Source organism: Trichomonas vaginalis, chromosome II, assembly GCF_026262505.1.
Source record: "Trichomonas vaginalis G3 chromosome II, whole genome shotgun sequence".
Lineage (NCBI taxonomy): Eukaryota > Parabasalia > Trichomonadida > Trichomonadidae > Trichomonas > Trichomonas vaginalis.
In genome coordinates, this window is record NC_067204.1 from 8,717,844 (window position 1) to 8,740,526 (window position 22,683).

Consider the following 22,683-nt stretch of genomic DNA (forward strand, 5'->3'; position numbering starts at 1 on the left):
TCCTCAGATTATCCTCAGACTCCTCCTCAGACTCCTCCTCAGATTATCCTCAGACTAGTCTTCAGATTATCCTCAGACTAGTCCTCAGATTATCCTCAGATTATCCTCAGACTATCCTCAGATTATCCTCAGATTATCCTCAGACTAGTCCTCAGATTACTCCTCAGATTATCCTCAGACTACTCCTCAGACTATCCTCAGATTATTCTCAGATTATCCTTAGACTTGTCCTCAGATTATTCTTAACACTTTGCATATAAATCTCTAAATAATTTCTTATAATACTTTCTTTTATTTTTATAAAAAAAAAGGTAGTGGGGCCTCCAGGCGCGTTGCGCCCTCTAGCCCTGAAGATGTTTAGTATAAATGAAGTTTTTATTCGGAAAATTGTTAGTCTTCTGGTGTGAATTCGGAGGACTCTTCTTCTTCCTCCATTGCTTCTGGGAAGAAGCCTTCTTCTGGGTCGAAAACATTATATAATGTTTCACTTTTCACAAATTATATATGTTTTCATGTTTTGTCACTTTTCTGTCACTTTTCGGGTAAAAACATTTTTATTATTATATATAAATGAATTTTACAAAACCACCGTTACCGTTCTTTGGAAATAAGAGTAGATGTAAAGATATTATATTGAGAGAACTTAAGAAACTACCGAATGGTCTAACATTTGTAGATTTGTTCGGTGGAAGTTTCTATATATCCCATTTATGTCATACCGTATTTCCTGACTCAAAGATTATATGTAATGACTTCGACAACTATATGGACCGTCTCAAACATATTCCATACACAAACAATATATTGAAAGAGTTAAAAGAAAAGATACCTATAGGTAAGATGGAACGTATACCATTAGATAACAAAAATATTGTGAGAGAGGTTTTGAAAAAAGCAGAATATATAGACTGGGATAGTATATCTGCTAGACTATTATATAGTGGTTCTATAAGAGTTCATGACATTGAAACACTTATGTCAAAAGTTTTATATCTTAACTATACAAATGTTTTCAAAGAGGACATAGAAAAATATATTGAGGGTATAGAGTTTGTGAGATGTCATTGGACAGAGTTGTATGAAAAATATAAAGACAAGGAAAATGTTTTCTTTATAGTGGACCCGCCGTTCTATAACACATGGGATTTTCAATACCAAGTAGACTGGACTTTGAGAGACTCTTTAGAAACTTTAGACGTTTTACATAACCATCCATGCTTTTACTTTACATCCGATAAAAGTGGTTTGGAAACCGTTATGAGATGGTTAGAGGACATACATGACTATGAGTTTAGATATGACAAGATAGAATATGAGAGAGGTCCTATAAACCGGAGAAAGTGTCATAACAAAGAAATTTTATTAGTAAGTAAATGTGGTTTGAAATAGGACTACTTGTTTTAGGTTTTTTCCATTGTGTCATTTATTTATTTGACGTGGCAGAAAGATATAGAGAATATGAAGATGAACCAATGCCTGCAAATGTTCAGTATATGTACTCGTAAGAGATATTTTTATCTAATATTAAATGGACGCACAGAACTTAGCGAATGCACAGCAACCTGGACAACCAAACCCAGAGAATATTCCAAATGAAGTTAGAATACAAACTGCAATGGCAAACTATGGTCAAGTGCCAACAGATGTACAAATGCAAACTGCCATGTCAAATGACGCTGCGTTAGGTTTGCCACCATGGTATGCAAATATGAGATGGAAAGAGTTTTATACAAACCCTGAAGTGGGATATAAACAACTTTATGCAGATGACGCGAAACACAGGAGTTGACCCAGAATATGTTTTCTACCAGAGGAGAAACAGAATGTATGAGCTCCAGTTAAAGAATGCTATGGAACTCAACAGGAAACGTAAGAGACTAGGCGGACATTAGATTTTTACATATAGTAAAATGGGTTTCTTCAGTAAGATAGGAAACTTCTTTCGAAATGTTGGAAGAGGTATATGGAATGGAATAAAAACCGTAGGAAGAGGAATTTGGAACGGAGTCAAAAATATTGGTAAAAGAGTAGGTCAGTTCGTTGGTATTATACCTAAAGACCCTGAACCAGAAGAACAAGCTCCTGTTATACAACAGCCTGAACCTGCACCACAGTCTAGTTGGCAACCAAATCCAACACCTCAACCGTATTAAAAAGTTATATTTTTACCGTTCGATAGTAGTTGTATATGAAACTAAGTTCTAAGTAAAACGCATGGTATAATGGAATTATTCTTTTTCTTCCATCTGTAGTAAACCATACTTGAAAGTCTGAAATATTTCCACTTGGTGGTTCGTATAACTTTGTAGGTTTTTCGTAAAAGTCATTTGCCAAGCATAAGAAAGAGTTTTGGGCGCCAGAAAATGAAGCATGAACAATAATAGCAGCTGGGTCGAAAACATTTTCATATGTTCCATTAGGGTTTTCGACTTCATAAAAGTCTGGGTGTACTGGATATGCTGCAGGCTGATTTAACATCCTCATAAACCTATACCATGCCAAGTTGTTATATTTTGTAGAAATATAAACGTTTTCTCCAAGGTCTTCTATTCTATTGATTTTAACAGTTGCATTTTTCCTGTCATAAATAATATCGAGATGGTACTCTCCCTCGTCAATGTTATACTGGTTTGCATATTCGATATAGATATCGTTTATTTTTTCTTGAAAAGCTTGAAGAGTTGTTTCTAAGTTTACAAGCAAACTAACTTGTAAAAGTTTTCCCTGTTCAAATTTCTCATACATACGTTTTTCTTTGTTATAGTATCGAACTTCAAAACCGACCGTAAATGGGAAACCATGTATGGCTTCTGAAATGAACTTCATTCTACGAAAGCCAATAGCTTTTGTGACAGATGGGTCTCTTAACCATCTTAATGGGTAGTCAAAACGATAGCCTTCATGCTTTACGGTCTCTGTCTCAAACTTTTGACCGACATTAGTAAAAAGTTCATCTAATGGTTTAGTTGTAGCAACTCTTGAATTTTCTTTTTCTATTGAAAGCATATTTTATCTAGAATAAAAATGTCGAAAGATATTGCTTCCATAAGAGAAATACAACACAACCGACAACTCATTATGCAAGCTCTAAATAAGAACACAACAAACTTTTCAAACTATTCTAAGATATCTGAGTCATTGAAAGAAGGAAACTTAAAACTGACATTAAACCCAATGACAGATGAGTTTCTATTTCAAGACAAGAAGAACAATACTGTCTGTATAAATCCAACAAAAGGAACTTTAAACGAGAAACCTATAAATGAACTTCTTTTGAAAACAGATGTTGACAACAAAGCTGACAAAGAATATGTAGACGATGCAATAGCAAAAGAAGAAGAAAGAGCTAACAAAGCTTATGCAACAAAAGAACATACTCATCCTGAACTAGCAGACAAAAAATATTTTGACAATAAAATGTCAAGTGAAGTGACAAGAGCTGAAAACGAATATTCTAAAAAGACTCATATACATTCTATATCTGAAATAACAGACTTACAAGAAACCTTAAACAGTAAAAGTGCCGTTGGACATACACATACCATTGCAAATATTACAAACTTACAAGAAACCTTAAACAGGAAAAGTGCCGTTGGACATACACATACCATTGCAAATATTACAAACTTACAAGAAACCTTAAACAGGAAAAGTGCCGTTGGACATACACATTCTATATCTGAAATAACAGACTTAAACGTTAGCCTTGAAAAGAAAGCAGACAAGAACCATACACATGATTTCTTCACAACTGTTGCTATAGAAAGTATTGAAGGAACGGTTGAAGGAACTGGTGGGGATGCATTATATTGTAAACCTCCTAACTTTCCACAAGGTTTAACATCGGATGACGACATAACGACGATGAGAAACATTAGATGTAAAGATGTTTATGTCATGAAGGATGAACATAATATTAAATTCACTGCTCAAGATTTATATGACAAGAAAGCAGACAAAACAGAGCTTCAAACATTAAAGACAGAAATACTTCAAACATTATATCCTATAGGCTCTATTTATACGTCAATGAACTCTACCAGACCAGAAGTAGTACTTGGTTTTGGAACTTGGACTCAAATAGTCGACAGGTTTTTGTATTGTGCAAACTCTTCAAAGGAAACAGGTGGAAGTAAAACGATTTCAGGTGAAAATTTACCTGCACACAGTCACTACATAGATTTAAGTACATCTCAAGCAGGTTGGCATAAGCATAGATATTGGGATTGGTCAGGAATGACAAAAGGTAAAGGATATGATGTTAAAGACAACGTTAAGTTTGCTATAAATTGTTACTGGAGTAACACTGAGGGAGGAGGAAACCATACACATCGCGTTTCAGGATATACGCAAACAACGGGACAAAGTAAAGACTACATGCCACCTTACATGACAGTTTACGCATGGTATAGAAATGCTTAGTCGTCATTTTCAACTTCTTTAGCATATTCGTCAGGAGTTGTCTTATATTTGTTAGGAACTGTCTTTGAAAGTATACCACCTTGAACTTTGACAAGTTTGAAACGAGGTCTGACAATAGTAGTTTTATCTTCTGCTTGCAGTCTGTACATTTTGCCATGTTTGCCTAAAACTTCATAATATTCTCTTGTATACTTTCTTCTATTTTTACGAACACGAATGTGAGTACCTGTCGGGTTCCCATTGTTGTCATAGTCAATAGTATTTTCATATGGGTCGCGTTTAGGTATTTCTATTTTTACTTTGTCACCTTTCTGAAGTTTGAAGCCCGGCATTCTTTCTTGTTTGTCTCTTTTGACTAAATTATTAAATATATAGTCTTTCTCTAAGTCAGGGTTGTTTTTCATTTCTTCGGGGGAGTGGTTTCCCAAACCTTTTTGTTTACGGTTATTGTAAATATTTAAAACTTGTCTCATCTTTGCCTGGGAGAAGTGTCTATACTTGTCGTCATATGACATTTCATTTGCTTCACCACCTTGTGGTTGGTTTAAGTCTCTTAACATTTTTATACAACCGTCAATGACACCAAGAGCAGAATGGTTTTGGTCGACAATGAAATATTGGTTTACATTTTTTGAACGCAGATAGTTTTTTACATCATCTGATTTGAAAGAACTTTCACAGTCAGATGTCAGTTTTGTTGGATGGTATTTGTCAACGAATATTGTCAAAGCAGTTTTCACATCTAAAATATTTTTGGACCATAATGGTATGGCTTCACAGTATCTTGTGTTTTGACCGACAAATATTAGCCAGTATGGTGGTCCATCTGTTCTAACTCTCGGAATGTTTTCCAAGATATCCATAAACCAAGCATTTGGTGTTGAACTAAAGATTTTTATCATAAGTGCTTTCTTTGTCGCTTTAGAAACATAGGGGTCCTTGTTTGGATTCGTCATTTTTTATCCTATAAGAAATGGGTTTATTTGGCGCATTAGCAGGAGTTGCATCCAGATTTTTGCCCGCAGTGGGAACAATAGCCAGAGGTGTATTTGGAGTTGGAAGGAAGATTTTGAGTACATTAGGTATACTTAAAGAGAAAGCACAACCTATTATACAAACTGTACAGAAAGGTTGGGATGTAGCACGAGATGCAACAAATCTTATTCCAAATCCTGAAACAAGAGGAAAAGTTCAAGGATGGATGGACAATGTAGGAAGACAAGCAGGAAACTATTATAACAAAGCAGATGACTACTATAACCAAGCAGGACACTATATGGACCAAGGTGAAAGATTCTTTAACAGAGGATATAACCATGCACAACAATGGGTAAACAATAACCAACCTCAACCGCCTCAAACGTGGGGAATGTAAAGTTTTTTACTGAGATGAAATGAACAATACAGCATTGAGACAAATGGGTTCAAGATGGATTTGTCGGCTTCCAGCAGTTACACCACGTGTTTGTCAAGTTCTTCCTATACCTCAGGAAGTTTTAGACCGACTTAAAAAACAACAACAACCAGTTGAAAACAAACCAAACTAAAATTTTTTACTGAGATGAAATGACCGAAGAAGTTGAAACGGTAGATTTGACACCACAAACAAAAAGTTCAGAACCATTGTCAAAACCTGTCAAAGAACTTACAGATGAAGAGAAAAATTCAATAATAGAAAGTGCCAGATCTGGAAATACAAACCCTAACTATAAAGTCACTTTTCATAAAAATGGAACGGCTAGTATCTCAAAAAAGAAACAGACTCTCACAAATAAAATATTGAAGTCTGAAGGAGCTTTCGAGACAACAGATGGAAAAGTTTACTTCACTGACCAACAGTTCATTATAGAACATCTCATTGACTTAGAGTCAAAATATTCTAAACTTTACAACAAACACAAAAAGTTGAAAGGAAAACAAAAACAAATGGCATATGATATTTATGAAGATGTTGACGACACAACTGTTCCTGCAAGTGAAGTAAAGTCAGAGGAACCGAAAAGTGACGAAAACCGATAGAAGAAGAAAAACCAAAAACTGAAGATAAACCAAAACCAAAGTTTAGTTTGGAAAACTAAACCAAGTCAACCTTCATTAGCTGGTATGGGTTGGCGTCAAAGACTTATGGCAGCAGGCGGTTATGTAAAGTAAAGAAAAAAATATTTTTTTATTTTTATAAAAATGCCCCCATATAGAATGGATAGAAAATCTGCTAGAATAAAAGCAGAGTTGCAAAGATATGGTTGGAGAGTTTCGAAGAAGTTTAAATATAGGAAGGGAAGACCCATAAAAGTCTATGACAAATTGTCTGGTCTTCGCTACGAAATGGATTTGGAAACAGCACGTGCCAATTATCCAAACAGACTAGAGAGGTTAGAAGAAGAACGTCTTATGGACATGCCTTTCGATGTTAGTGAACCTCAAGTTGAAGGACACGACGGCTTTGCCAGATTCTACTGGAAACATGACGAACAATTGCATCCTTTGAGAAGGAAAAAGGAAAAGGTGAAGACACACATGCTCCCATGGAAAGAACAAGATATGCATATGAAAAGTACCGTGAAGTTAGAAGTCAAATTACATCTGGTCGAACCTTTACAGTAAACTTTGACGAAGGAAAGAACAAAGAAGGCTTCATGGGAGTACTTGCTGCCATACAAGACGGAAATAAGAAAGGACACAATCTCAGATTGACCATAACAGATTTGGATGGTCACATTTACTATGCACATGGCAATGAACAAACAGCCGCAAAACTTTGACGCTTTCAAGACTACAAAGAGAGAACAAATGGTTGACTCCGACTCAGACATTTTGAATGCAATTGAAGGAATTGCAAGTGTCAAGTTCGAATGGTACCAACCTAACCCTCAAGCAGTCAGACAACATGCTGGATACTTCCCCTTCAGAAATAAGTCTGACATTGACTTGACAAGGTATGGAATTTACAATTCAATTGAAACAATTGTCAACGAACCTTGCATTCTTACATGTCTCAGGAACTCTGGTCTTGTTACAGATGAGAAGATGAAGTATCTTGAGTCATGTGTGAAGACAAGGTACATTCTCAGAGGTCAATTGGCAAAAATTGCACCGTTGGCAAATGTCAATATCCGAGTCAACATACCTACAGCTAAAGGTTCTTCACATGACGACTATGTTGTTGACTTCAAATTGCCATGGTTGAAGATTGTACTTGTCCACAACCACTTCATGTTGAACGAAAGTCTTACAAACCCATTGTTCGGAAAAGGCAAGTGCAACATTGTCAGAGCTGTAAACATTCTTTTCGAGAATTTTGTTGGAACCAATTCCAGATGACAAGCTGACAGAAACTTTTGTACCAAAAGATGAAACAAACTTTTCACTGTTAGCAAGACCAAAAGTTGTTCCAGACAAAGTTCTAGTACAAAAGAAGTACACAATTCCACAAGGAGTTGGATTGTTCGGATACCAACCTGAACCAGAAGAACTTCCAATGAGGTTGCAAGAACTTCAAGATGCTATAAACAAACTTCCATTGAGACATCCAATTGACGTCAAATTGTATTGGAGAGCATCTGAGTTAGGTCAGAAGGTTTTATATGAAACAGGTTGCTTCGACGATGTTTATGAGATAACAGGAGAAGTTTCTCAGAAGATAAGAGACTCACTTGAATTTCCACAAACTGGACCAATTGGTTGCGACAAGTTCGACTCAGATGAAAAGATATACTATGTCGACCTTAACGCTGCGTACATGAGGTTTGTCCAATATATTCCGACTGGAATTCCAAACGAAGATGGTGAGTTCCCGGGAAGGAACTATACAGTTGGAAAAGTCATACAACAACTGTATGATATTAGGAAAGCTTCAAACCCCAAACTTGCAATGACACTCAAATTGCTTATGAATTCGACATGGGGATATTCCATTAAGAAACCTCAAGAGATGAAGAGTAAACATTATGAGAAGGTCGACAACTTTGTTGAAAGGTTTTCTCCTTTTGTTTTAAAGTACGAATTCACTCAAGGTCAAAGTGGCTTAGTAACCACACTAAAACCTATTGTCGAACATTGGTCTTACCCTCAGTTCGCAAAGGCAGTCCTTGACAACTACAACAAATTCTTCTCCGAAGTAAAATCCAAAGTCAAGGTTTACTATGAGAACATTGACGCACTCATGACGAACGAAGAAGGGTACAACAAACTCATTGAAATGGGTATGGTCGGTGAAAAGATGGGTCGATTCAAATTGGACAAAATTTTCACCGAAGTTCATGTCCTCTCCAAGCGTAAGTATTGGGGCATACTTGAAGACGGCACAGAAATAAAACATTGCATGAAATAAAAAATTTATTTTTAAAAAAGTGACATTTTTTAATTTTATTTGAAATGTACGCTGAGTTTGTTGGAGAAGACCGTTGGGAAACTTGTTTGTTAGATGAGAAATATGAAATGGCATACCATTTTAAAACAATATATTTTTACATATATTAAATGCTTCAGGTTGAAAAACAAAGAACAAAAGTAGCAGATACAAAACCGTTAGACTATATCTTTACAAATGCTGGTAGGACTATTTCAGATGAAGAAATTTCATCCCGAGTATACAGGTTTGACTATCCAATTCGTTGGCTTCAAAGTCCTTCAGATGCAAAGGCAATAGGATTTAGAAGAGTTTTGTTTTCAAATAGAACTAACGCATTTATGTTCGCAGTATATTTTCATGGGCAGTATAAAGGTCCATTTCAATAGACAAATTTGACGAAATGAGAATCTTTACAGTTCGTTCAGACGAAAGTCTTGAGAAAACTCTAAATGACTTTCAAACTCAAATGAACAAATATTATTGGGAATTTCAAGAAAAATACGACTCTTTACTAAATGGAACATACTATCTGAAACTAGAATATGACAAGATGAACTCCACCGTTTCATTTCAAAAGATTGAAATTAACCCTCCAAGAGATACAGAGTTTTTATTTTGGAAAGTAGACAAACGTTCTTGGGCACAATTTCTTCGGTTACTAAACCAGAACGAACCATTACCACCAGATGGTCCATTTAAATTTATACTTCCACCAGCAGATTTGACAGTTTATAGAAACGTGTTTGACCCTCAAAATGTTATGTGTCATGCAAGTTTCAGTTCAAGCAACAATAGTTTTCTATGTATTGGTAAGGACTTTTATGACTTTGCTTCTAAATTCTACGAACCACCTAGTAACAGTTTCTCTGACTTTCAAGTTTGGTTCACAACAAATGGTGTGCAACATATTATTCCATTGTACTATGACTTTTATCTCGAATTGTCTTTCATATATAACTACGGAAAAGTGCTGAAAAAGTATTGAAAAATAATGTTTATGTTAGCATGTTAGATCTAACACGTTTTCTAACCACTTTTCTAACATCGTAGAAAACTCATGAAAACAATTTATTTTTGACACTTTCACAAAAAACATAAAAAAGTGAAGTTAAACGTTAAGGTTTACTGAACTGGTTGGATGTCGCCTTCACAGGTTATGTAGAATGGCTGACCCGAGAAGCGAAGGAGAGACTGAATTGCCAATTTCATATGGGGTAGGGGGTTCTCCTTGTTTGGTATTTTTATCCAAGGATGTTTGTTTAGGAACTTAACAAGAGCTTCTCTTTTGGCGTCCTTTATGTCGTCGAAAGGAGTGTTTTCTGGTATTTGAATTGGAATTCCAGTCGAAGTCTCGAGATTCAAGGCAGCCCTTCCAGAAATAGCGGTGAACTTGACCTTGGGCTTCATGACCTTGCGCAAGTAGTCTTTAACAAGCTCGTTAATTTCAATTAGGTAAACTGCCTCGTCAAATCCTTCTGGCATTCCGAGTCCTTCCATCCGACAGGAAAATATTTTCCCGACAACTGGAAAAAATTTTCCTTCCGACAGAAAAAATTTTTCCTTCCGACAGGAAAAAATTTTCCAGTTGTCCGTCCGTAAACCATTCAAATTTTCGAAAATTGAGAACTTTTTGGTCGAACTTCAGAAAAAGTTTTTCCTTCCAACAGAAAAAGTTTTTCCTTCCGACAGGAAAAGTTTTTCCTTCCGACAGGAAAAGTTTTTCCTTCCGACAGGAAAAGTTCTTCCTTCCGACAGGACACAAACAAATGTCCCACGTCCCACCAACCGAGTCCATTCCCAAACCAGAGGAACCTAAAGAACCACAACAGTCTCCTCAGCAACCTCAGTTCCAGCAAGTACCTCCGAATTTCTACCAATTTCCACTTCAAGGTTACTACCTACCACAAGGCTTCCCGAACTACCCTCCTCAGCCTATGCCTTACTTCCCCAACCCTTGGATGTTCCAGCAAGCTCCACCCCAGCAATTCCAATCTCAATCCAAATCGAAGAGAGACCAAGAGTTCGAAGAAGGTCTGAACCGTTTACGCAAAGAGTACGCTACAGCCCCTATTGAGAGAAAGTTGTTCCCGGACCAAAAAATATAATTTAGGGTAGAAGGTTAGATCTAACCTGTTTTCTAACCTGTTTTCTACCCTCATGAATTTTCATGAATTTCCTTAGGATAGAAAAAATAAAGTTAGTTTTATACAAAATTCATGCAGGAAATTCTTGAGTTTTGGTTGAAAGAATACGGTGGAGCCAAATGTGGCTCGACCTCAAAACAAGCATTTTATGAGCTTACAAAGGGTGTTATGAATGAATTCAAATGTATTTACATACATCCTGACCTCGTTCATTTTGTTGCTGAATTCAGCAAAAATAATGTTTAGGGTAGAAGGTTAGATCTAACCTCATTTCTAACCTCATTTCTAACCTCTTGAATTTTCATGATTTCATCGTACATGTTTTGTCAAGACTTCATCGTAAATGTTTTGTCAAACATGAACGTACATGCTTTGTCAAACATGAACGTACATGCTTTGTCAAGACTTCTTCGTAAATGTTTTGTCAAACATGAACGTACATGCTTTGTCAAACATGAACGTACATGTTTTGTCAAGACTTCATCGTAAATGTTTTGTCAAACATGAACGTACATGCTTTGTCAAACATGAACGTACATGCTTTGTCAAGACTTCTTCGTAAATGTTTTGTCAAACATGAACGTACATGCTTTGTCAAACATGAACGTACATGCTTTGTCAAGACTTCATCGTAATGAGTGTAAAGGACCCAAAAATATAATTTAGGGTAGAAGGTTAGATCTAACCTGTTTTCTAACCTGTTTTCTCACCTCATTTCTACCCTCGTGAATTTGTCAAGACTTCATCGTAATGAGTGTAAAGGACCCAAAAATATAATTTAGGGTAGAAGGTTAGATCTAACCTGTTTTCTCACCTCATTTCTACCCTCTTGAATTTGTCAAGACTTCTTCGTAAATGTTTTGTCAAGACTTCTTCGTAATGAGTGTAAAGGACCCAAAAATAATGTTTAGGGTAGAAGGTTAGATCTAACCTGTTTTCTCACCTGTTTTCTCACCTCATGAATTTTCATGAATTTCCTTAAGATAGAAAAAATAAAGTTAGTTTTATTTTTTGTATTTTGTATTTTTTTGTATGTAAGATATGATTTCAGGGATTTTTTTGACGAAGTGTTAACGTTCACTTCGTCAAAAAATAACAGTTATCTAATGAAAAAGTGTCGTTTTTTTCATTTTTTTGTATGTAAGATATGATTTCAGGGATTTTTTTGACGAAGTGTTAACGTTCACTTCGTCAAAAAATAACAGTTATCTAATGAAAAAGTGTCATTTTTTTCATTTTTTTCATTTTTTTTGTATTTGACGAGAATGTCGGGTAGAAGGTTAGATCTAACCTGTTTTCTACCCTCATTTCTACCCTCGTGAATTTTCATGAATTTTCCCGAAATAAAAAATAAAGTTAGTTTTATTTTTATTTATTTTTTTATTTTGTATGTAAGAACAGAAATGTCAACAATCGGCACAACAACAATTCAAACAACTACAGCACCAAACTCGTTAGTCATGAATCCTACGTCAATGTTGGTAGAGATGAAAAGCTTCATTCCTTCTTCATATACTTTCGAAACAGAAATCCAGAAGATAAAGCAAGAACTTTTAACAAGTAATTTAGACTGTAGTGCGAAAGATGAAGAAAATGAAGAATATCTTTATGAAATGGAGGACCTCATCGACCATTTGCCCAAATTGCCTGAAATCCAACAACAAAAACTCACTATTCCTGAATTCGATGAAATAGAAGTCAAAGCAACTGACTCAGTAGAAATAAAGAAGTTCATACGAAAGGTAAACTATGAGTTTCTAGGATTTCATTGCAACCATAAAGTTATGGACAAAGATTGCGACATGGTATATAAGAATGTTCTGACATATATAAATCTGAAGAATTTAAGACCTACGACAACTTTGTTTCGTTAGTTGCTGAATGTGTATGGCAGATAAGAGATAAAGATAGAAGAGGTAAAGTATGGAATAAACAGATAAAACCAGCAGCTTTTGAGTTAAAGAAAACCATTGACGCCTTAGTTGTTTTAGCAGGTAAGGTTTCAGAATATAACGCAAAAATGAACCCGCAATGTTCAAAATGTAAAGCGGCAATTAGGAAATATAACTACTCCGTCAAAGAGATAGAAAGAATGAGAAACGACTATGCAGACTTAAAGAAAGAAGCAGAGAAGCCGGTAGAAAATAAAATGGACATGTTAGAATTTCTGAACAAAAACTATCCAACTGCTGACGATTTCCTTCTATCTGACGTCAAGAAGAAATATAAAGAGACTTTCGGCATAGTTAAAACATTCGATATCCTCAGCGAAGAAATAGAAGCTACAAAACTGTTTAGAGTCTCACGAATTCATAACGTTTACCATGTAAAACGCTTATAAAATAACTGGGGTAGAAAAGAGGTTAGAAAACAGGTTAGATCTAACCATCTACCCTAAAATATATTTTTATTGAATTCAGCAACAAAATTCTGAGTAAAATAATTTTTAGGGCTTGTGTCAAACCGTTGAGTTTTCACAAAATTTAAAAAATAACGTTTACCATGTAAAACGCTTATAAAATAACTGGGGTAGAAAAGAGGTTAGAAATGAGGTTAGATCTAACCTCTTCACCTAAACATTATTTTTGCTGAAAAATGACCAAAAATCATGAGTTTTGTGTGTTTTAGACCATGTTAGAAAACAGGTGAGAAAACAGGTGAGATCTAACCATCTACCCTAAAATATATTTTTGCTGAATTCAGCACAAAAATCATGAGTTTTGTGTGTTTTAGACCATGTTAGAAAAGAGGTTAGAAATGAGGTTAGATCTAACCTTCTACCCGACATTCTCGTCAAATGAAAAAAATGAAATAAAACTAACTTTATTTTTTATTTCGGGAAAATTCATGAAAATTCACGAGGGTAGAAAACAGGTTAGAAAACAGGTTAGATCTAACCTTCTACCCTAAAATATATTTTTGCTGAAAAATGACCAAAAATCATGAGTAAAATGGCATAAGATTGCTTCCCTCGGAAAACCGAGAGAAGAGATTCCGTACGAAAACAGTGAAGAACAGCGAGTAGGTAAGAAACCTTAGTCGCCAAAACTCTATGAAAACAGTGAATTTCCTTAAGATAGAAAAAATAAAGTTAGTTTTATTTTTATTTATTTTTTTATTTTGTATGTAAAGACAGATATGTCAACAACAGAGAACACAACAACAGTTATAGTCCATGAAGCTATAAATGAAGAATACGAGTACATACAGTTTAACAAACAACTCCGTCTCATTCGTTCGGTCAAAGACGATATGTACCAGATGCAAAGTATTTTGACAGCATGTTTTGCTCCAGATACCAAACATACAGACGATTGGTTCAAAAACCAAAGCACACAAGAACTTTTGAGCGAAGCACAGCGAGACCGACTTTTTTCGGGGTCGCCTAAAACTCATGAAAATCGTAAAAATTTCCAAATGGTTTGAGAGGTTGGTATGTACATAGACTTCTTGTAAATGCTGTTGCAATGTGGGCTTCGCCTCGTTATGCTTGGTATATTTACAGACTTCTTGACGAAATTCATAGACAAGACGTGAAGAGATGGAAAACAAGGTTGAAGCAAAAGACAAAAGCATTCAGAAAAGAATACACGTTCGGTACCAAAAGGAAAGGAAAAGAACTATAAGTATATGATTTATACTGAAGAGTTGGAGAAAGAAGAAGACAGAGATATGGTTATGTTGCATTTAGTCAGAAGAAACAACAAAAGCTTTTACGACCTTGCTAAGATTTACAATCTGACAGAAATTGGTTCTATCGCGAAAACTTACCGATTTCAATGACCCCAAATGAAGATGTGAAACAAATAGTTCAAGATACGTTACCTCAAACACACTATGATATGAAAGGTTGTACAATACTTACCTTCAAAGAAGACTTACCGCTACTGAAGGAAAAAATAACAGAGTATTTTGACAACTTCAAACAAGTAGGGTAGATGCACTCTTTATTTTTCAAGCTTGACTTTTTACAATTTGAACTTTGTTCGCGTAGATATGAATTCTGAAAGAAGTATGAGGGTCTTGTATGACTTTATACTTCTCCCATAGTTCATATCTGTCAAACTTACTGCTGCCATGGACTCTTTCATAAGTTCCATGAAATCGTCTTCGGACAATCCGGGGAAAAGTATAATGTCAGTAAGTATTCTTTTAAAACATCCTTACTTAAACTCTTTGCTGTCTGTACACATATTACGACTGAGATGTTAAAGTGTCTGAGCTTCTTAAGAATTCGACACATATCTTGTTCTCTATTCTTTAACAAAGGATGAGAGGCGAAATCATCTAAGATAAGAAGACACCTATGAGGGTATGTCTTCCAATCGTAAGATTGCAATTTCTTCGAAATGTATTCTATCTCTTTCTGTTTGTTTCTGAAGTGTTTCTTCTCTAATATTCTCTGCATTTCCTCATTTGGGTCTTTAAACTTCGAATTGACATACTCATTTATAGCATTATACTTCAAAACTCTTCTTTGGTACTTCTTTATCCAATCTAACAACTCAGTATCCTTTATACATACTAACTTAGACTTCTTTATAATATCTTTGAACGAATTGACGGTTTGGTCAAATTGACCAGAAGTACTACAAATAACAACTAACTCATAGAATGGGTTCTTCTCATCTAGTTCTTGTTGTTGTGCAGCCATTTTAAGATAAGTGAAAGTCTTACCCGACCCAGGTGGTGCAATTAGACCTGTTATACCATTCTGAGCAAATAAGAACTTGTCATGTATAGGTTTTATCTGAGCATTTTCTAACTTCCTCTTGTTCTTGTTTAAAACATTCTCAAATTTCTTGTCAATGTCAGCAAACTTTTTTTCTAACATATTTTTAGAAAAATTAAAATTTTTATCTTTTAGAAAATGTCTAGCGATTTCGCTATCTATATTCGAGACAAACTTTTTGACAGCAAAACATCTGTCGACCATAAAATCTTACATAGTGTAAACAAGAAAGGTGAATTTGTTCTAAAGTTCTGTTTCTGGGAATATGACAAGAACCATAAAACATTAAGCAGAGCAGTCTTAAAATTTGTCAATGACAGACTTGTTGACAGAGATGACGCCGATTGGAAAGATGAAGTCCAACAAAAGTTCTTAGAATGCAAAGAAGACACATGCGCTGTTCTTGAAGATGAAATAGAAAACAGAATAGAAGAGCTATTAAAGGACAAAGAACTTTTACATAAATATGGTTGCGCCAAATTTGACATAACTCCACCAGAAAAGAAGAAGAAAGAAAAGAATGAAAAGAAAGTAGAAGAAGAGAAGAAAGAACCTGAACCAGTTCCAGAGAAAAAGAAATTTGACATGTAAAAATAAAATTTTATTTTTAGAACATTTCTGGGTCAATGTCAATGTTCTCTTCCTCTTTAGGAGCAAACACTGGCTTAGACTCTAAAATCTTTTTACCCAATTTACCTTGAACTTCAACTATCTTAGACTCATAATATTCATAGTCGTCTGCTTTCTTTGGTTCATAAGGTATAACAAGTTTGTATGCTTTGCCTTCTTTAAGGTTTGAAAACCTTCTGTCAAAACTTTCTTTGACTGCTAACAAACCTTCTATGTCTAAGTCTTCAAATTTCGCACCATTTTTAGTCACAATAGCAAACTTAACTGGTTCGATGTTCCAAACTTTGCTGAATGAAGACTTTTCAAAATGGTAGAAGTAAACATTCAAATATGTGAATGGGTCTAGTTCTTCTTTAAGTCCTGACATGTACTTGTTTACTGAGATGAATTTCGTCATCTTTTCTATCGGATAAAAAAATATTTTTTTTTAAATTTACTCATAAAAATTTTTCTTTGTATATACACCATTCTGTACGTCTAAAAGACTTTTGACATTTGCCAAGAATGTTCGTTTAGACGCTGTCATATAACCATATTCTTGACAATATTGTTTATACGAATCGTACAATGACCTTTCATCTAATGACACAAAGTCAGTTTCATCTATGAACAGTTCATATACACTCTTGTTTGCTTCTAACAATGTTTGTCTCTCTTCTGTATGTGGAATTTGTCTTGGATTGAATTTAGAAATATCTAATATCATGAAATATGAGAACAAGTGGTTGTAAAAGTCAGATGTCAAAGTTTCTGCTAAGTCGTCAAAATATTCTGTATCTTGCATATGAGAATCTGACGTTCTGACAACTACATATCTTCTGTCAGAACTTTCTAACTTCATCGGAACAACATTGTTTGAAACCATAATGAAGTTTGCAACATTTTCACAAACTCTTTGGTCTTTATACTTTCTTTCAACAACTCCAACTTTGTCTGTTATAAGACTCTTCAAAGCATCTGAGTTCAAAACTTTTGTTGTATCTATACTTTGAAGTTCATTGCAAACTATAAGTTTCATATTCTCAATAGAAGAGTTAAACTTGCCACAGATGTTTTCTAAGTTTGTCATATTCGGATTCGAATAGCCCTCTAATAGTTTGCATAAGATATCTGTAAAGAATGTGTTCTTACCAGTTCCTTGTTTTCCAATTATAATGAGAGCAGTTTCATTTTTAGCACTTGGATGTTGTAAGATGTTTGCAAACCAACATAAGATATACTCATAGACTCTTTCGTTTCCATTGCATATAATTTCTTTGACATGGTCTAACCAAGCTTCTATAATATTTTCTTTCCATTCTACTTGTTCGTATTTATATCCAGTGAAGATAGAATAGAAGTTTGGAGAAGGTGTATAGAACTTTATACCTCGAACTGAAAAATCTTCTAACTTTGACAATAAGATATCCCAAGCATCTAACATCTTCATGCCAACTTGTACAACTTTTATTTTCTTAAGTTTCTGTCTACATTCTTGTTCTGAAACTATTGTTGCTCTTGGTTTGTTAAAGACTACATCCCATTCTTTCATAACATAACATTCTGGGGCAGAGTCGACATAAATGACTAAACGTTTCAAATTCTCGACTGCTTTGTTATAGTCTCGAAATGGACACATATTTCTGAATGCTTGGAAGTCATAAAAATCTGAAACATCTATTCTGTACATTTTTATAAAAATAAAAAAATATTTTTTTTTATTCTTGACTTTGTTGTTGCATTTGTTGCATTTGTTGTTCTTGAGCTATTTGTTGTTGAAGTTGTTCTTGTAATACAATACTTTCACCAGTTGCATCTTCCAATTCGAAACTTTCTGCCGTCATTGACAAATACATAGGACATAAAAGTTTTACAGGAACAAAGTTTGCGTCAACTAATGTCAACGTTATACTTGCCAAAGTGTTTGAGTTCACTAAGGTTGAAAATTCTGCATTCGAATGAACAATAGGCAAACCAGCAGAGAAAGTATTGTTTATACGCATAAGTATCTTTTGGTCATAATAGTTTCTGTCAACATTCGAATAACACTTTGAACCTAAGTTTGAAACAATATATAAGATTGGTGTGCTTAATGTCAATGGAATAGACATTCCTTGTATGACACCTTTTCCTGTTATAGGAAACTGTTGGTAGTAAAAACCAGAAATAAGTTTTGTATTATAGCTCATATCGTTTATAGTAAACTCAGTCGGACATCCAAACATAATGAAACCTGCTCTAGTTGCAGCACATGTTACACCTGTACTTAAAGTATTAAATAAGTCAACAAAACCTGTTGGTGGTATATCTGAGTAAGTATCTTCAAAGGAGTATTTTTTACCATTCACAACAATAAAGTCTTCTGGTGTCAAAAGAGCAAAACAGGCTTTAGTCGTCATTGTGTTTAAGGTTAGTTTACAATATCGTCCTTGAGGACTTTGTAAGTTTGTTGTTATAGAATTATATGACTCAGGTTTTAGTCGTAATAGTATAAACCATTATGTCTTCTGCCATTTATATATATTTAAAAGTTTTTCTGAAAGTGGAGAAGAACTTCATCTAAACTTTCACATGGCGTTTCTTGAAGTTCTCTGTCTAAGAAGTTCAAATATTTTGTAAAGACATAGAACTTTCCTTTGTCTACACGAACAAACAAAAGGGTCTTTCATATCGTTCAAAAGTGTGTAAAGTCCTTTACATGAAATAAAGTCTATATTATTTTTCTTCAAACATCTTTCAAGAAGTTTTGACATTTTTACTTAGCAAATAAATTTTAATGAAATGTTGTGGTCGTCAAATATTTTTATGACGTCTGGGAAACTATACTTTAAGTTCAACGTTTCACCTCCTTTCATAACGTATATCTTGTCAATGACATTATATGAAACACCACAGCAACTAATGTCGGGTTCTATTTCTTTGATGTTATATCGTCTGCCTCTGTCAAAAGTTTCAATAGTTCTTTCAAAACTTCATGAGGTGCAATGACATATGAGTTCACTTTTACAGGGTTGTGTTCGACCAAGTTTAAATTATACTTAAAGCTTGACAAATCTTCTCCTGAGTTTGAAGTTTGTCTTTCAGTTGTTGGTAGTCGTTTCGAATATCTGCAACAGAACTTAAGTCTCTGCTAACTTCAGGATATGTTGGTTGTTCTTTTACAGGAACAATTGTTATACCATCTTCGTCCTTATGGTTTCCCCACTTCAACATCTCTGTCTTTGACATTGACAATAACACTTTGACTGTTTGTTTGAGTTGGTGAATTTAACTTCACATCTGCCACCGCCATTAAACCTTTTGAAACACTTACGCTTCTATTTTTCGGAAATGACATTTTACTTAGAATAAAAAGATGGACGTATTCGAGTATCTCTTCGAATTGAAAGCAGAACAAAGTTTACACACACAAACAATACAAATACATTGACAGAATAGTTCTTTATACAAACAATGGTAAATGTTATAGAATAGCAGTCTTTGCTGAACCAAAATATTTTCATAAAGCAAAGAAAGTTGGTATAACTGAAATGGTGAAAGTTCTTGAAGCAGACAAAAATATAACTTCAAAACTTACAGATATTTCTAAAGGAAAGTTTATAATACAATATTATGTCAAAACTGGCGTACTGTCAATATTTGACGGAGAGAAGTCAGTTCAAGAACAACTTACTGACCTGCTGCCAAAATCTGCTCGATGGAAGCTGTCGTTATGCCAATCTGAGGAGCCCCAGCAGGTTTCATTCGAACGAATCTTCAAAAGAGCATCTTCCGTGAAAAGTGCTATTGGTTTTGTAAACTTCTTTGCTCTCAATTCATCTGGACCGTCTCTGTCACCAGTATATTGTATTTGTACAGTACCAACAGTTGAAATACCACCCATAAAGTCTTCTGAGTCAGCAAATGGAATGCCAAGCCAAAAGTTTGAACGGTCTCCATTTGTATATTGAGTTTTTTGACCTCCTGTATGAGTCCATACTTTCACATATGGCATAATAGAACTTTGCATTTCAGGGTTAATGGTTGTTGTGAAATTGTTGTTAAAGTTCATAGCATATCTATGTCAAGTTGTATGACCTCATATCCTCAACTGTAGAATATTCTTCTCTTGGATAATATTTGCCATCTATGTTTATATGATATTTAATACCGGGGTTGTAGAAACAAGAATAGTCATTTATAGTTCGTCTGAACAGTACACAACATAGTATCTGCATGTTTCATTGCAGTTGTTAAAGCAATATCTGTTCTTGCACCTGGGTCAGCACTTTGGTTTCCAACTTCACTGCAAAGTCTTTGACAGATATTTGGTGTATAGGGAACATAAGTGGAACTGCAATATATTTGGCAGCTAAAGCATTTGAAATATCTGGGTCCAACATATAGACTGCAAGTCTGCTTTCTATTCTCTTGCATTCAAATTTTTCGCATGTAAACTTAACTGGGTCCCAAGCAGTTCCAGCAGCATTGAAATAATAGTTTACTTCATTGTTGAAGTTTGAGAAACAACAGTCTAAGTCAACTTTGTCTTTGCAAAATTCGGCGAATGACGTTTGATTTGTTCCCTTTACGTTGTGTAATAGTGAATGGGTCTTGTGTTGGTGCAATGACTAAGTTATTTTTGCTTGGAGTAAGTTCGATAGAAATTTTTCCTGCCCAGTTTGGCAAGTATCTTAAAAACCTGAAGATGAGGAAAGATGACAAAGGAACTCTAAGTTTCAGTTTTACTTTAGTGGCAGCATTTCCATCTGAACCAGAAAGGTTAACATAAACTCCTGGAACGTTAGGCGTCAAGTCTTCTTATTTTCTCAATATTTGCATACTGGTCTGTTTGTTCTCTAGCTTGTGGTTGTACTGAGTTTCTCAAAGCGAACCATTCATAGTTTGCCCATGTTACTGTTGAACTAAGTCAGAGTTAGAATATATCTTATATCCCATGAAAACTTCTGGAGCATATTGGTATCCGACATAGAAAATTCCATTGCAACCTTTCTTGTCAGACAACTTGGCAGAAGGTTTTATTTCAATGTCTTGTTCCACGTATAAGAATGAGTTGTCAATAGAAATAATATAGGGTGTCCAAAGGTGCGTTTAGCACAGCGCTCTATATGAGACTATTAAAGGAGATATATGCTGATTATAAATATATAATAAAAAATATGAATATATGTATATGATGAGTAAGTTGTATTTTGGCGCCATGCCGGGATATAAAATGAATTTTGAGACAAGAGGCGGTTTCGCGGGAAATTTTGGCGGGATTTTTTTCATTTTTTTAATGAATCATAAAGAAAACATCCTCGCTCTTGCAAAAAAATGCAAAGCCTGTAAAAAATCTACGAGACATTTGGTAAAAATGCTTCGGTATGGATGCTCCTAGCTATTCCACTGTAACGTATCATGTTAGGATGTATCACTTCATGAACAAAAAGGCGCTCATCATAAAATTGACAAAAAATTGCGGATCAAAGAAAAATCAAAGCAATTCTTCAAGCGCTAGATGAAGACCCAAGAGCATCACTCAGAAAGATAGAGGAGATGACAAAGATACCACGTACAACAGTCAGTTATTATCTGCACAATTATTTGAACTACAAACTAGCGTATACACGTTGGGTTCCGCACAACCTTAATTCAGTTCAAAAAAAATCTAGAGTCCAATCTTCGAAAGAGCTCCTCTCTATATTGGTGCGTATCAATCCAAGAAGTTTCGCTTTTTAGTAACAGGGGGACGAGTCTTGGTTTCAATATGCAACAGAAGCCAAAATCATGTGGATCCCGAAGGATGAAAATCCGCAAACATTCCCGAAGAAAAAAATTGACACACCAATGATGATGTTGTCGGTTTTTTGGGGCGTGAATGACATCATCGCAATTGATATTCTTCAAAAACCTAATACGATGAATGCTCAGTATCTAATTGACAATGTTCTTACTCAAATTATCAATTCTGATGTGTTTGAGAAATCCAAACAACAAAAACAAAAGTTTGCAATTCATTTTGATAATTCAAGAGTTCACAAAAGTCATAAGGTAATGAATTACTTGGTGGAAAACAATGTCAAAGTTGTTCCAAACCCAATTTATTCACCTGATATTGCACCCTCTGACTTTTATTTATTCGGCACGCTAAAAAAGAGAGCTGAAGGACGCGAATTCGCGAGTCCAGATGATCTTGAAAATTTTGTAAGAGAGCAATTTGAGCAATTTTCTCATGATGATTTAAAGCGTGTCTTTCAAGCCTGGATCGATCGCTGCGAACGCGTGATTGAATCCAATGGTGATTATATTTAAATAAACTTTATATATATGTAACTTGTTTATTTCTATTCGCAGTATTCAGGTTTGTGCTAAACACACCTTTGGACACCCTATATGAAACCTGTCGCAAGCAATATCTACTGTTGTTGAAGAACCTTCTCCAA

General features: G+C 34.9%; 14 protein-coding genes and 2 pseudogenes across 16 annotated transcripts, besides 2 other annotated features; 9 read left to right on the forward strand and 7 right to left on the reverse strand.

The window, feature by feature from the left end:
* Positions 1-1,910: 1,910 nt before the first annotated feature.
* Positions 1,911-2,153, forward strand: TVAGG3_0509420 (serine threonine-protein phosphatase family; the record flags this gene model as incomplete). Its single annotated transcript, XM_001583322.1, has 1 exon — positions 1,911-2,153. The coding sequence occupies one exon, from the start codon at positions 1,911-1,913 to the stop codon at positions 2,151-2,153; it is 243 nt and encodes an 80-aa protein (XP_001583372.1).
* Positions 2,154-2,157: 4 nt separating this feature from the next.
* On the reverse strand, positions 2,158-3,006 carry TVAGG3_0509430 (uncharacterized protein; the record flags this gene model as incomplete). The annotated part of the gene is made up of 1 exon (XM_001583321.1): positions 2,158-3,006. One exon carries the CDS (start codon positions 3,004-3,006, stop codon positions 2,158-2,160), a length of 849 nt encoding a protein of 282 aa, XP_001583371.1.
* A 267-nt stretch (positions 3,007-3,273) lies between these two features.
* Positions 3,274-22,634: a mobile genetic element.
* Positions 4,419-4,754, reverse strand: TVAGG3_0509450 (uncharacterized protein; the record flags this gene model as incomplete). Its single annotated transcript, XM_051236867.1, has 1 exon — positions 4,419-4,754. One exon carries the CDS (start codon positions 4,752-4,754, stop codon positions 4,419-4,421), a length of 336 nt encoding a protein of 111 aa, XP_051094691.1.
* TVAGG3_0509460 (uncharacterized protein) lies at positions 5,817-5,969 on the forward strand (the record flags this gene model as incomplete). The annotated part of the gene is made up of 1 exon (XM_051236868.1): positions 5,817-5,969. The coding sequence occupies one exon, from the start codon at positions 5,817-5,819 to the stop codon at positions 5,967-5,969; it is 153 nt and encodes a 50-aa protein (XP_051094692.1).
* On the forward strand, positions 7,901-8,752 carry TVAGG3_0509470 (DNA/RNA polymerases family; the record flags this gene model as incomplete). Its single annotated transcript, XM_051236869.1, has 1 exon — positions 7,901-8,752. One exon carries the CDS (start codon positions 7,901-7,903, stop codon positions 8,750-8,752), a length of 852 nt encoding a protein of 283 aa, XP_051094693.1.
* On the forward strand, positions 9,174-9,758 carry TVAGG3_0509480 (uncharacterized protein; the record flags this gene model as incomplete). Its single annotated transcript, XM_051236870.1, has 1 exon — positions 9,174-9,758. One exon carries the CDS (start codon positions 9,174-9,176, stop codon positions 9,756-9,758), a length of 585 nt encoding a protein of 194 aa, XP_051094694.1.
* On the reverse strand, positions 9,896-10,270 carry TVAGG3_0509490 (uncharacterized protein; the record flags this gene model as incomplete). Its single annotated transcript, XM_051236871.1, has 1 exon — positions 9,896-10,270. The coding sequence occupies one exon, from the start codon at positions 10,268-10,270 to the stop codon at positions 9,896-9,898; it is 375 nt and encodes a 124-aa protein (XP_051094695.1).
* TVAGG3_0509500 (uncharacterized protein) lies at positions 10,540-10,878 on the forward strand (the record flags this gene model as incomplete). Its single annotated transcript, XM_051236872.1, has 1 exon — positions 10,540-10,878. One exon carries the CDS (start codon positions 10,540-10,542, stop codon positions 10,876-10,878), a length of 339 nt encoding a protein of 112 aa, XP_051094696.1.
* On the forward strand, positions 12,938-13,258 carry TVAGG3_0509510 (organellar and viral DNA polymerase type B; the record flags this gene model as incomplete). Its single annotated transcript, XM_051236873.1, has 1 exon — positions 12,938-13,258. One exon carries the CDS (start codon positions 12,938-12,940, stop codon positions 13,256-13,258), a length of 321 nt encoding a protein of 106 aa, XP_051094697.1.
* On the forward strand, positions 14,056-14,820 carry TVAGG3_0509520 (annotated as a pseudogene). The gene has a single exon. A coding segment is annotated over exon 1 (765 nt).
* On the reverse strand, positions 15,050-15,751 carry TVAGG3_0509530 (protein of unknown function, DUF4106 family; the record flags this gene model as incomplete). Its single annotated transcript, XM_051236874.1, has 1 exon — positions 15,050-15,751. A coding segment is annotated over one exon (702 nt), but the record flags the coding sequence as incomplete, so codon positions are not given.
* On the forward strand, positions 15,788-16,240 carry TVAGG3_0509540 (uncharacterized protein; the record flags this gene model as incomplete). The annotated part of the gene is made up of 1 exon (XM_051236875.1): positions 15,788-16,240. One exon carries the CDS (start codon positions 15,788-15,790, stop codon positions 16,238-16,240), a length of 453 nt encoding a protein of 150 aa, XP_051094699.1.
* TVAGG3_0509550 (protein of unknown function, DUF4108 family) lies at positions 16,257-16,646 on the reverse strand (the record flags this gene model as incomplete). The annotated part of the gene is made up of 1 exon (XM_051236876.1): positions 16,257-16,646. The coding sequence occupies one exon, from the start codon at positions 16,644-16,646 to the stop codon at positions 16,257-16,259; it is 390 nt and encodes a 129-aa protein (XP_051094700.1).
* Positions 17,116-17,948, reverse strand: TVAGG3_0509560 (uncharacterized protein; the record flags this gene model as incomplete). Its single annotated transcript, XM_051236877.1, has 1 exon — positions 17,116-17,948. A coding segment is annotated over one exon (833 nt), but the record flags the coding sequence as incomplete, so codon positions are not given.
* Positions 17,977-18,369, reverse strand: TVAGG3_0509570 (uncharacterized protein; the record flags this gene model as incomplete). The annotated part of the gene is made up of 1 exon (XM_051236878.1): positions 17,977-18,369. The coding sequence occupies one exon, from the start codon at positions 18,367-18,369 to the stop codon at positions 17,977-17,979; it is 393 nt and encodes a 130-aa protein (XP_051094702.1).
* Positions 21,330-22,632: a mobile genetic element.
* Positions 21,426-22,552, forward strand: TVAGG3_0509590 (annotated as a pseudogene). The gene has a single exon. A coding segment is annotated over exon 1 (1,127 nt).
* Positions 22,635-22,683: the final 49 nt, after the last annotated feature.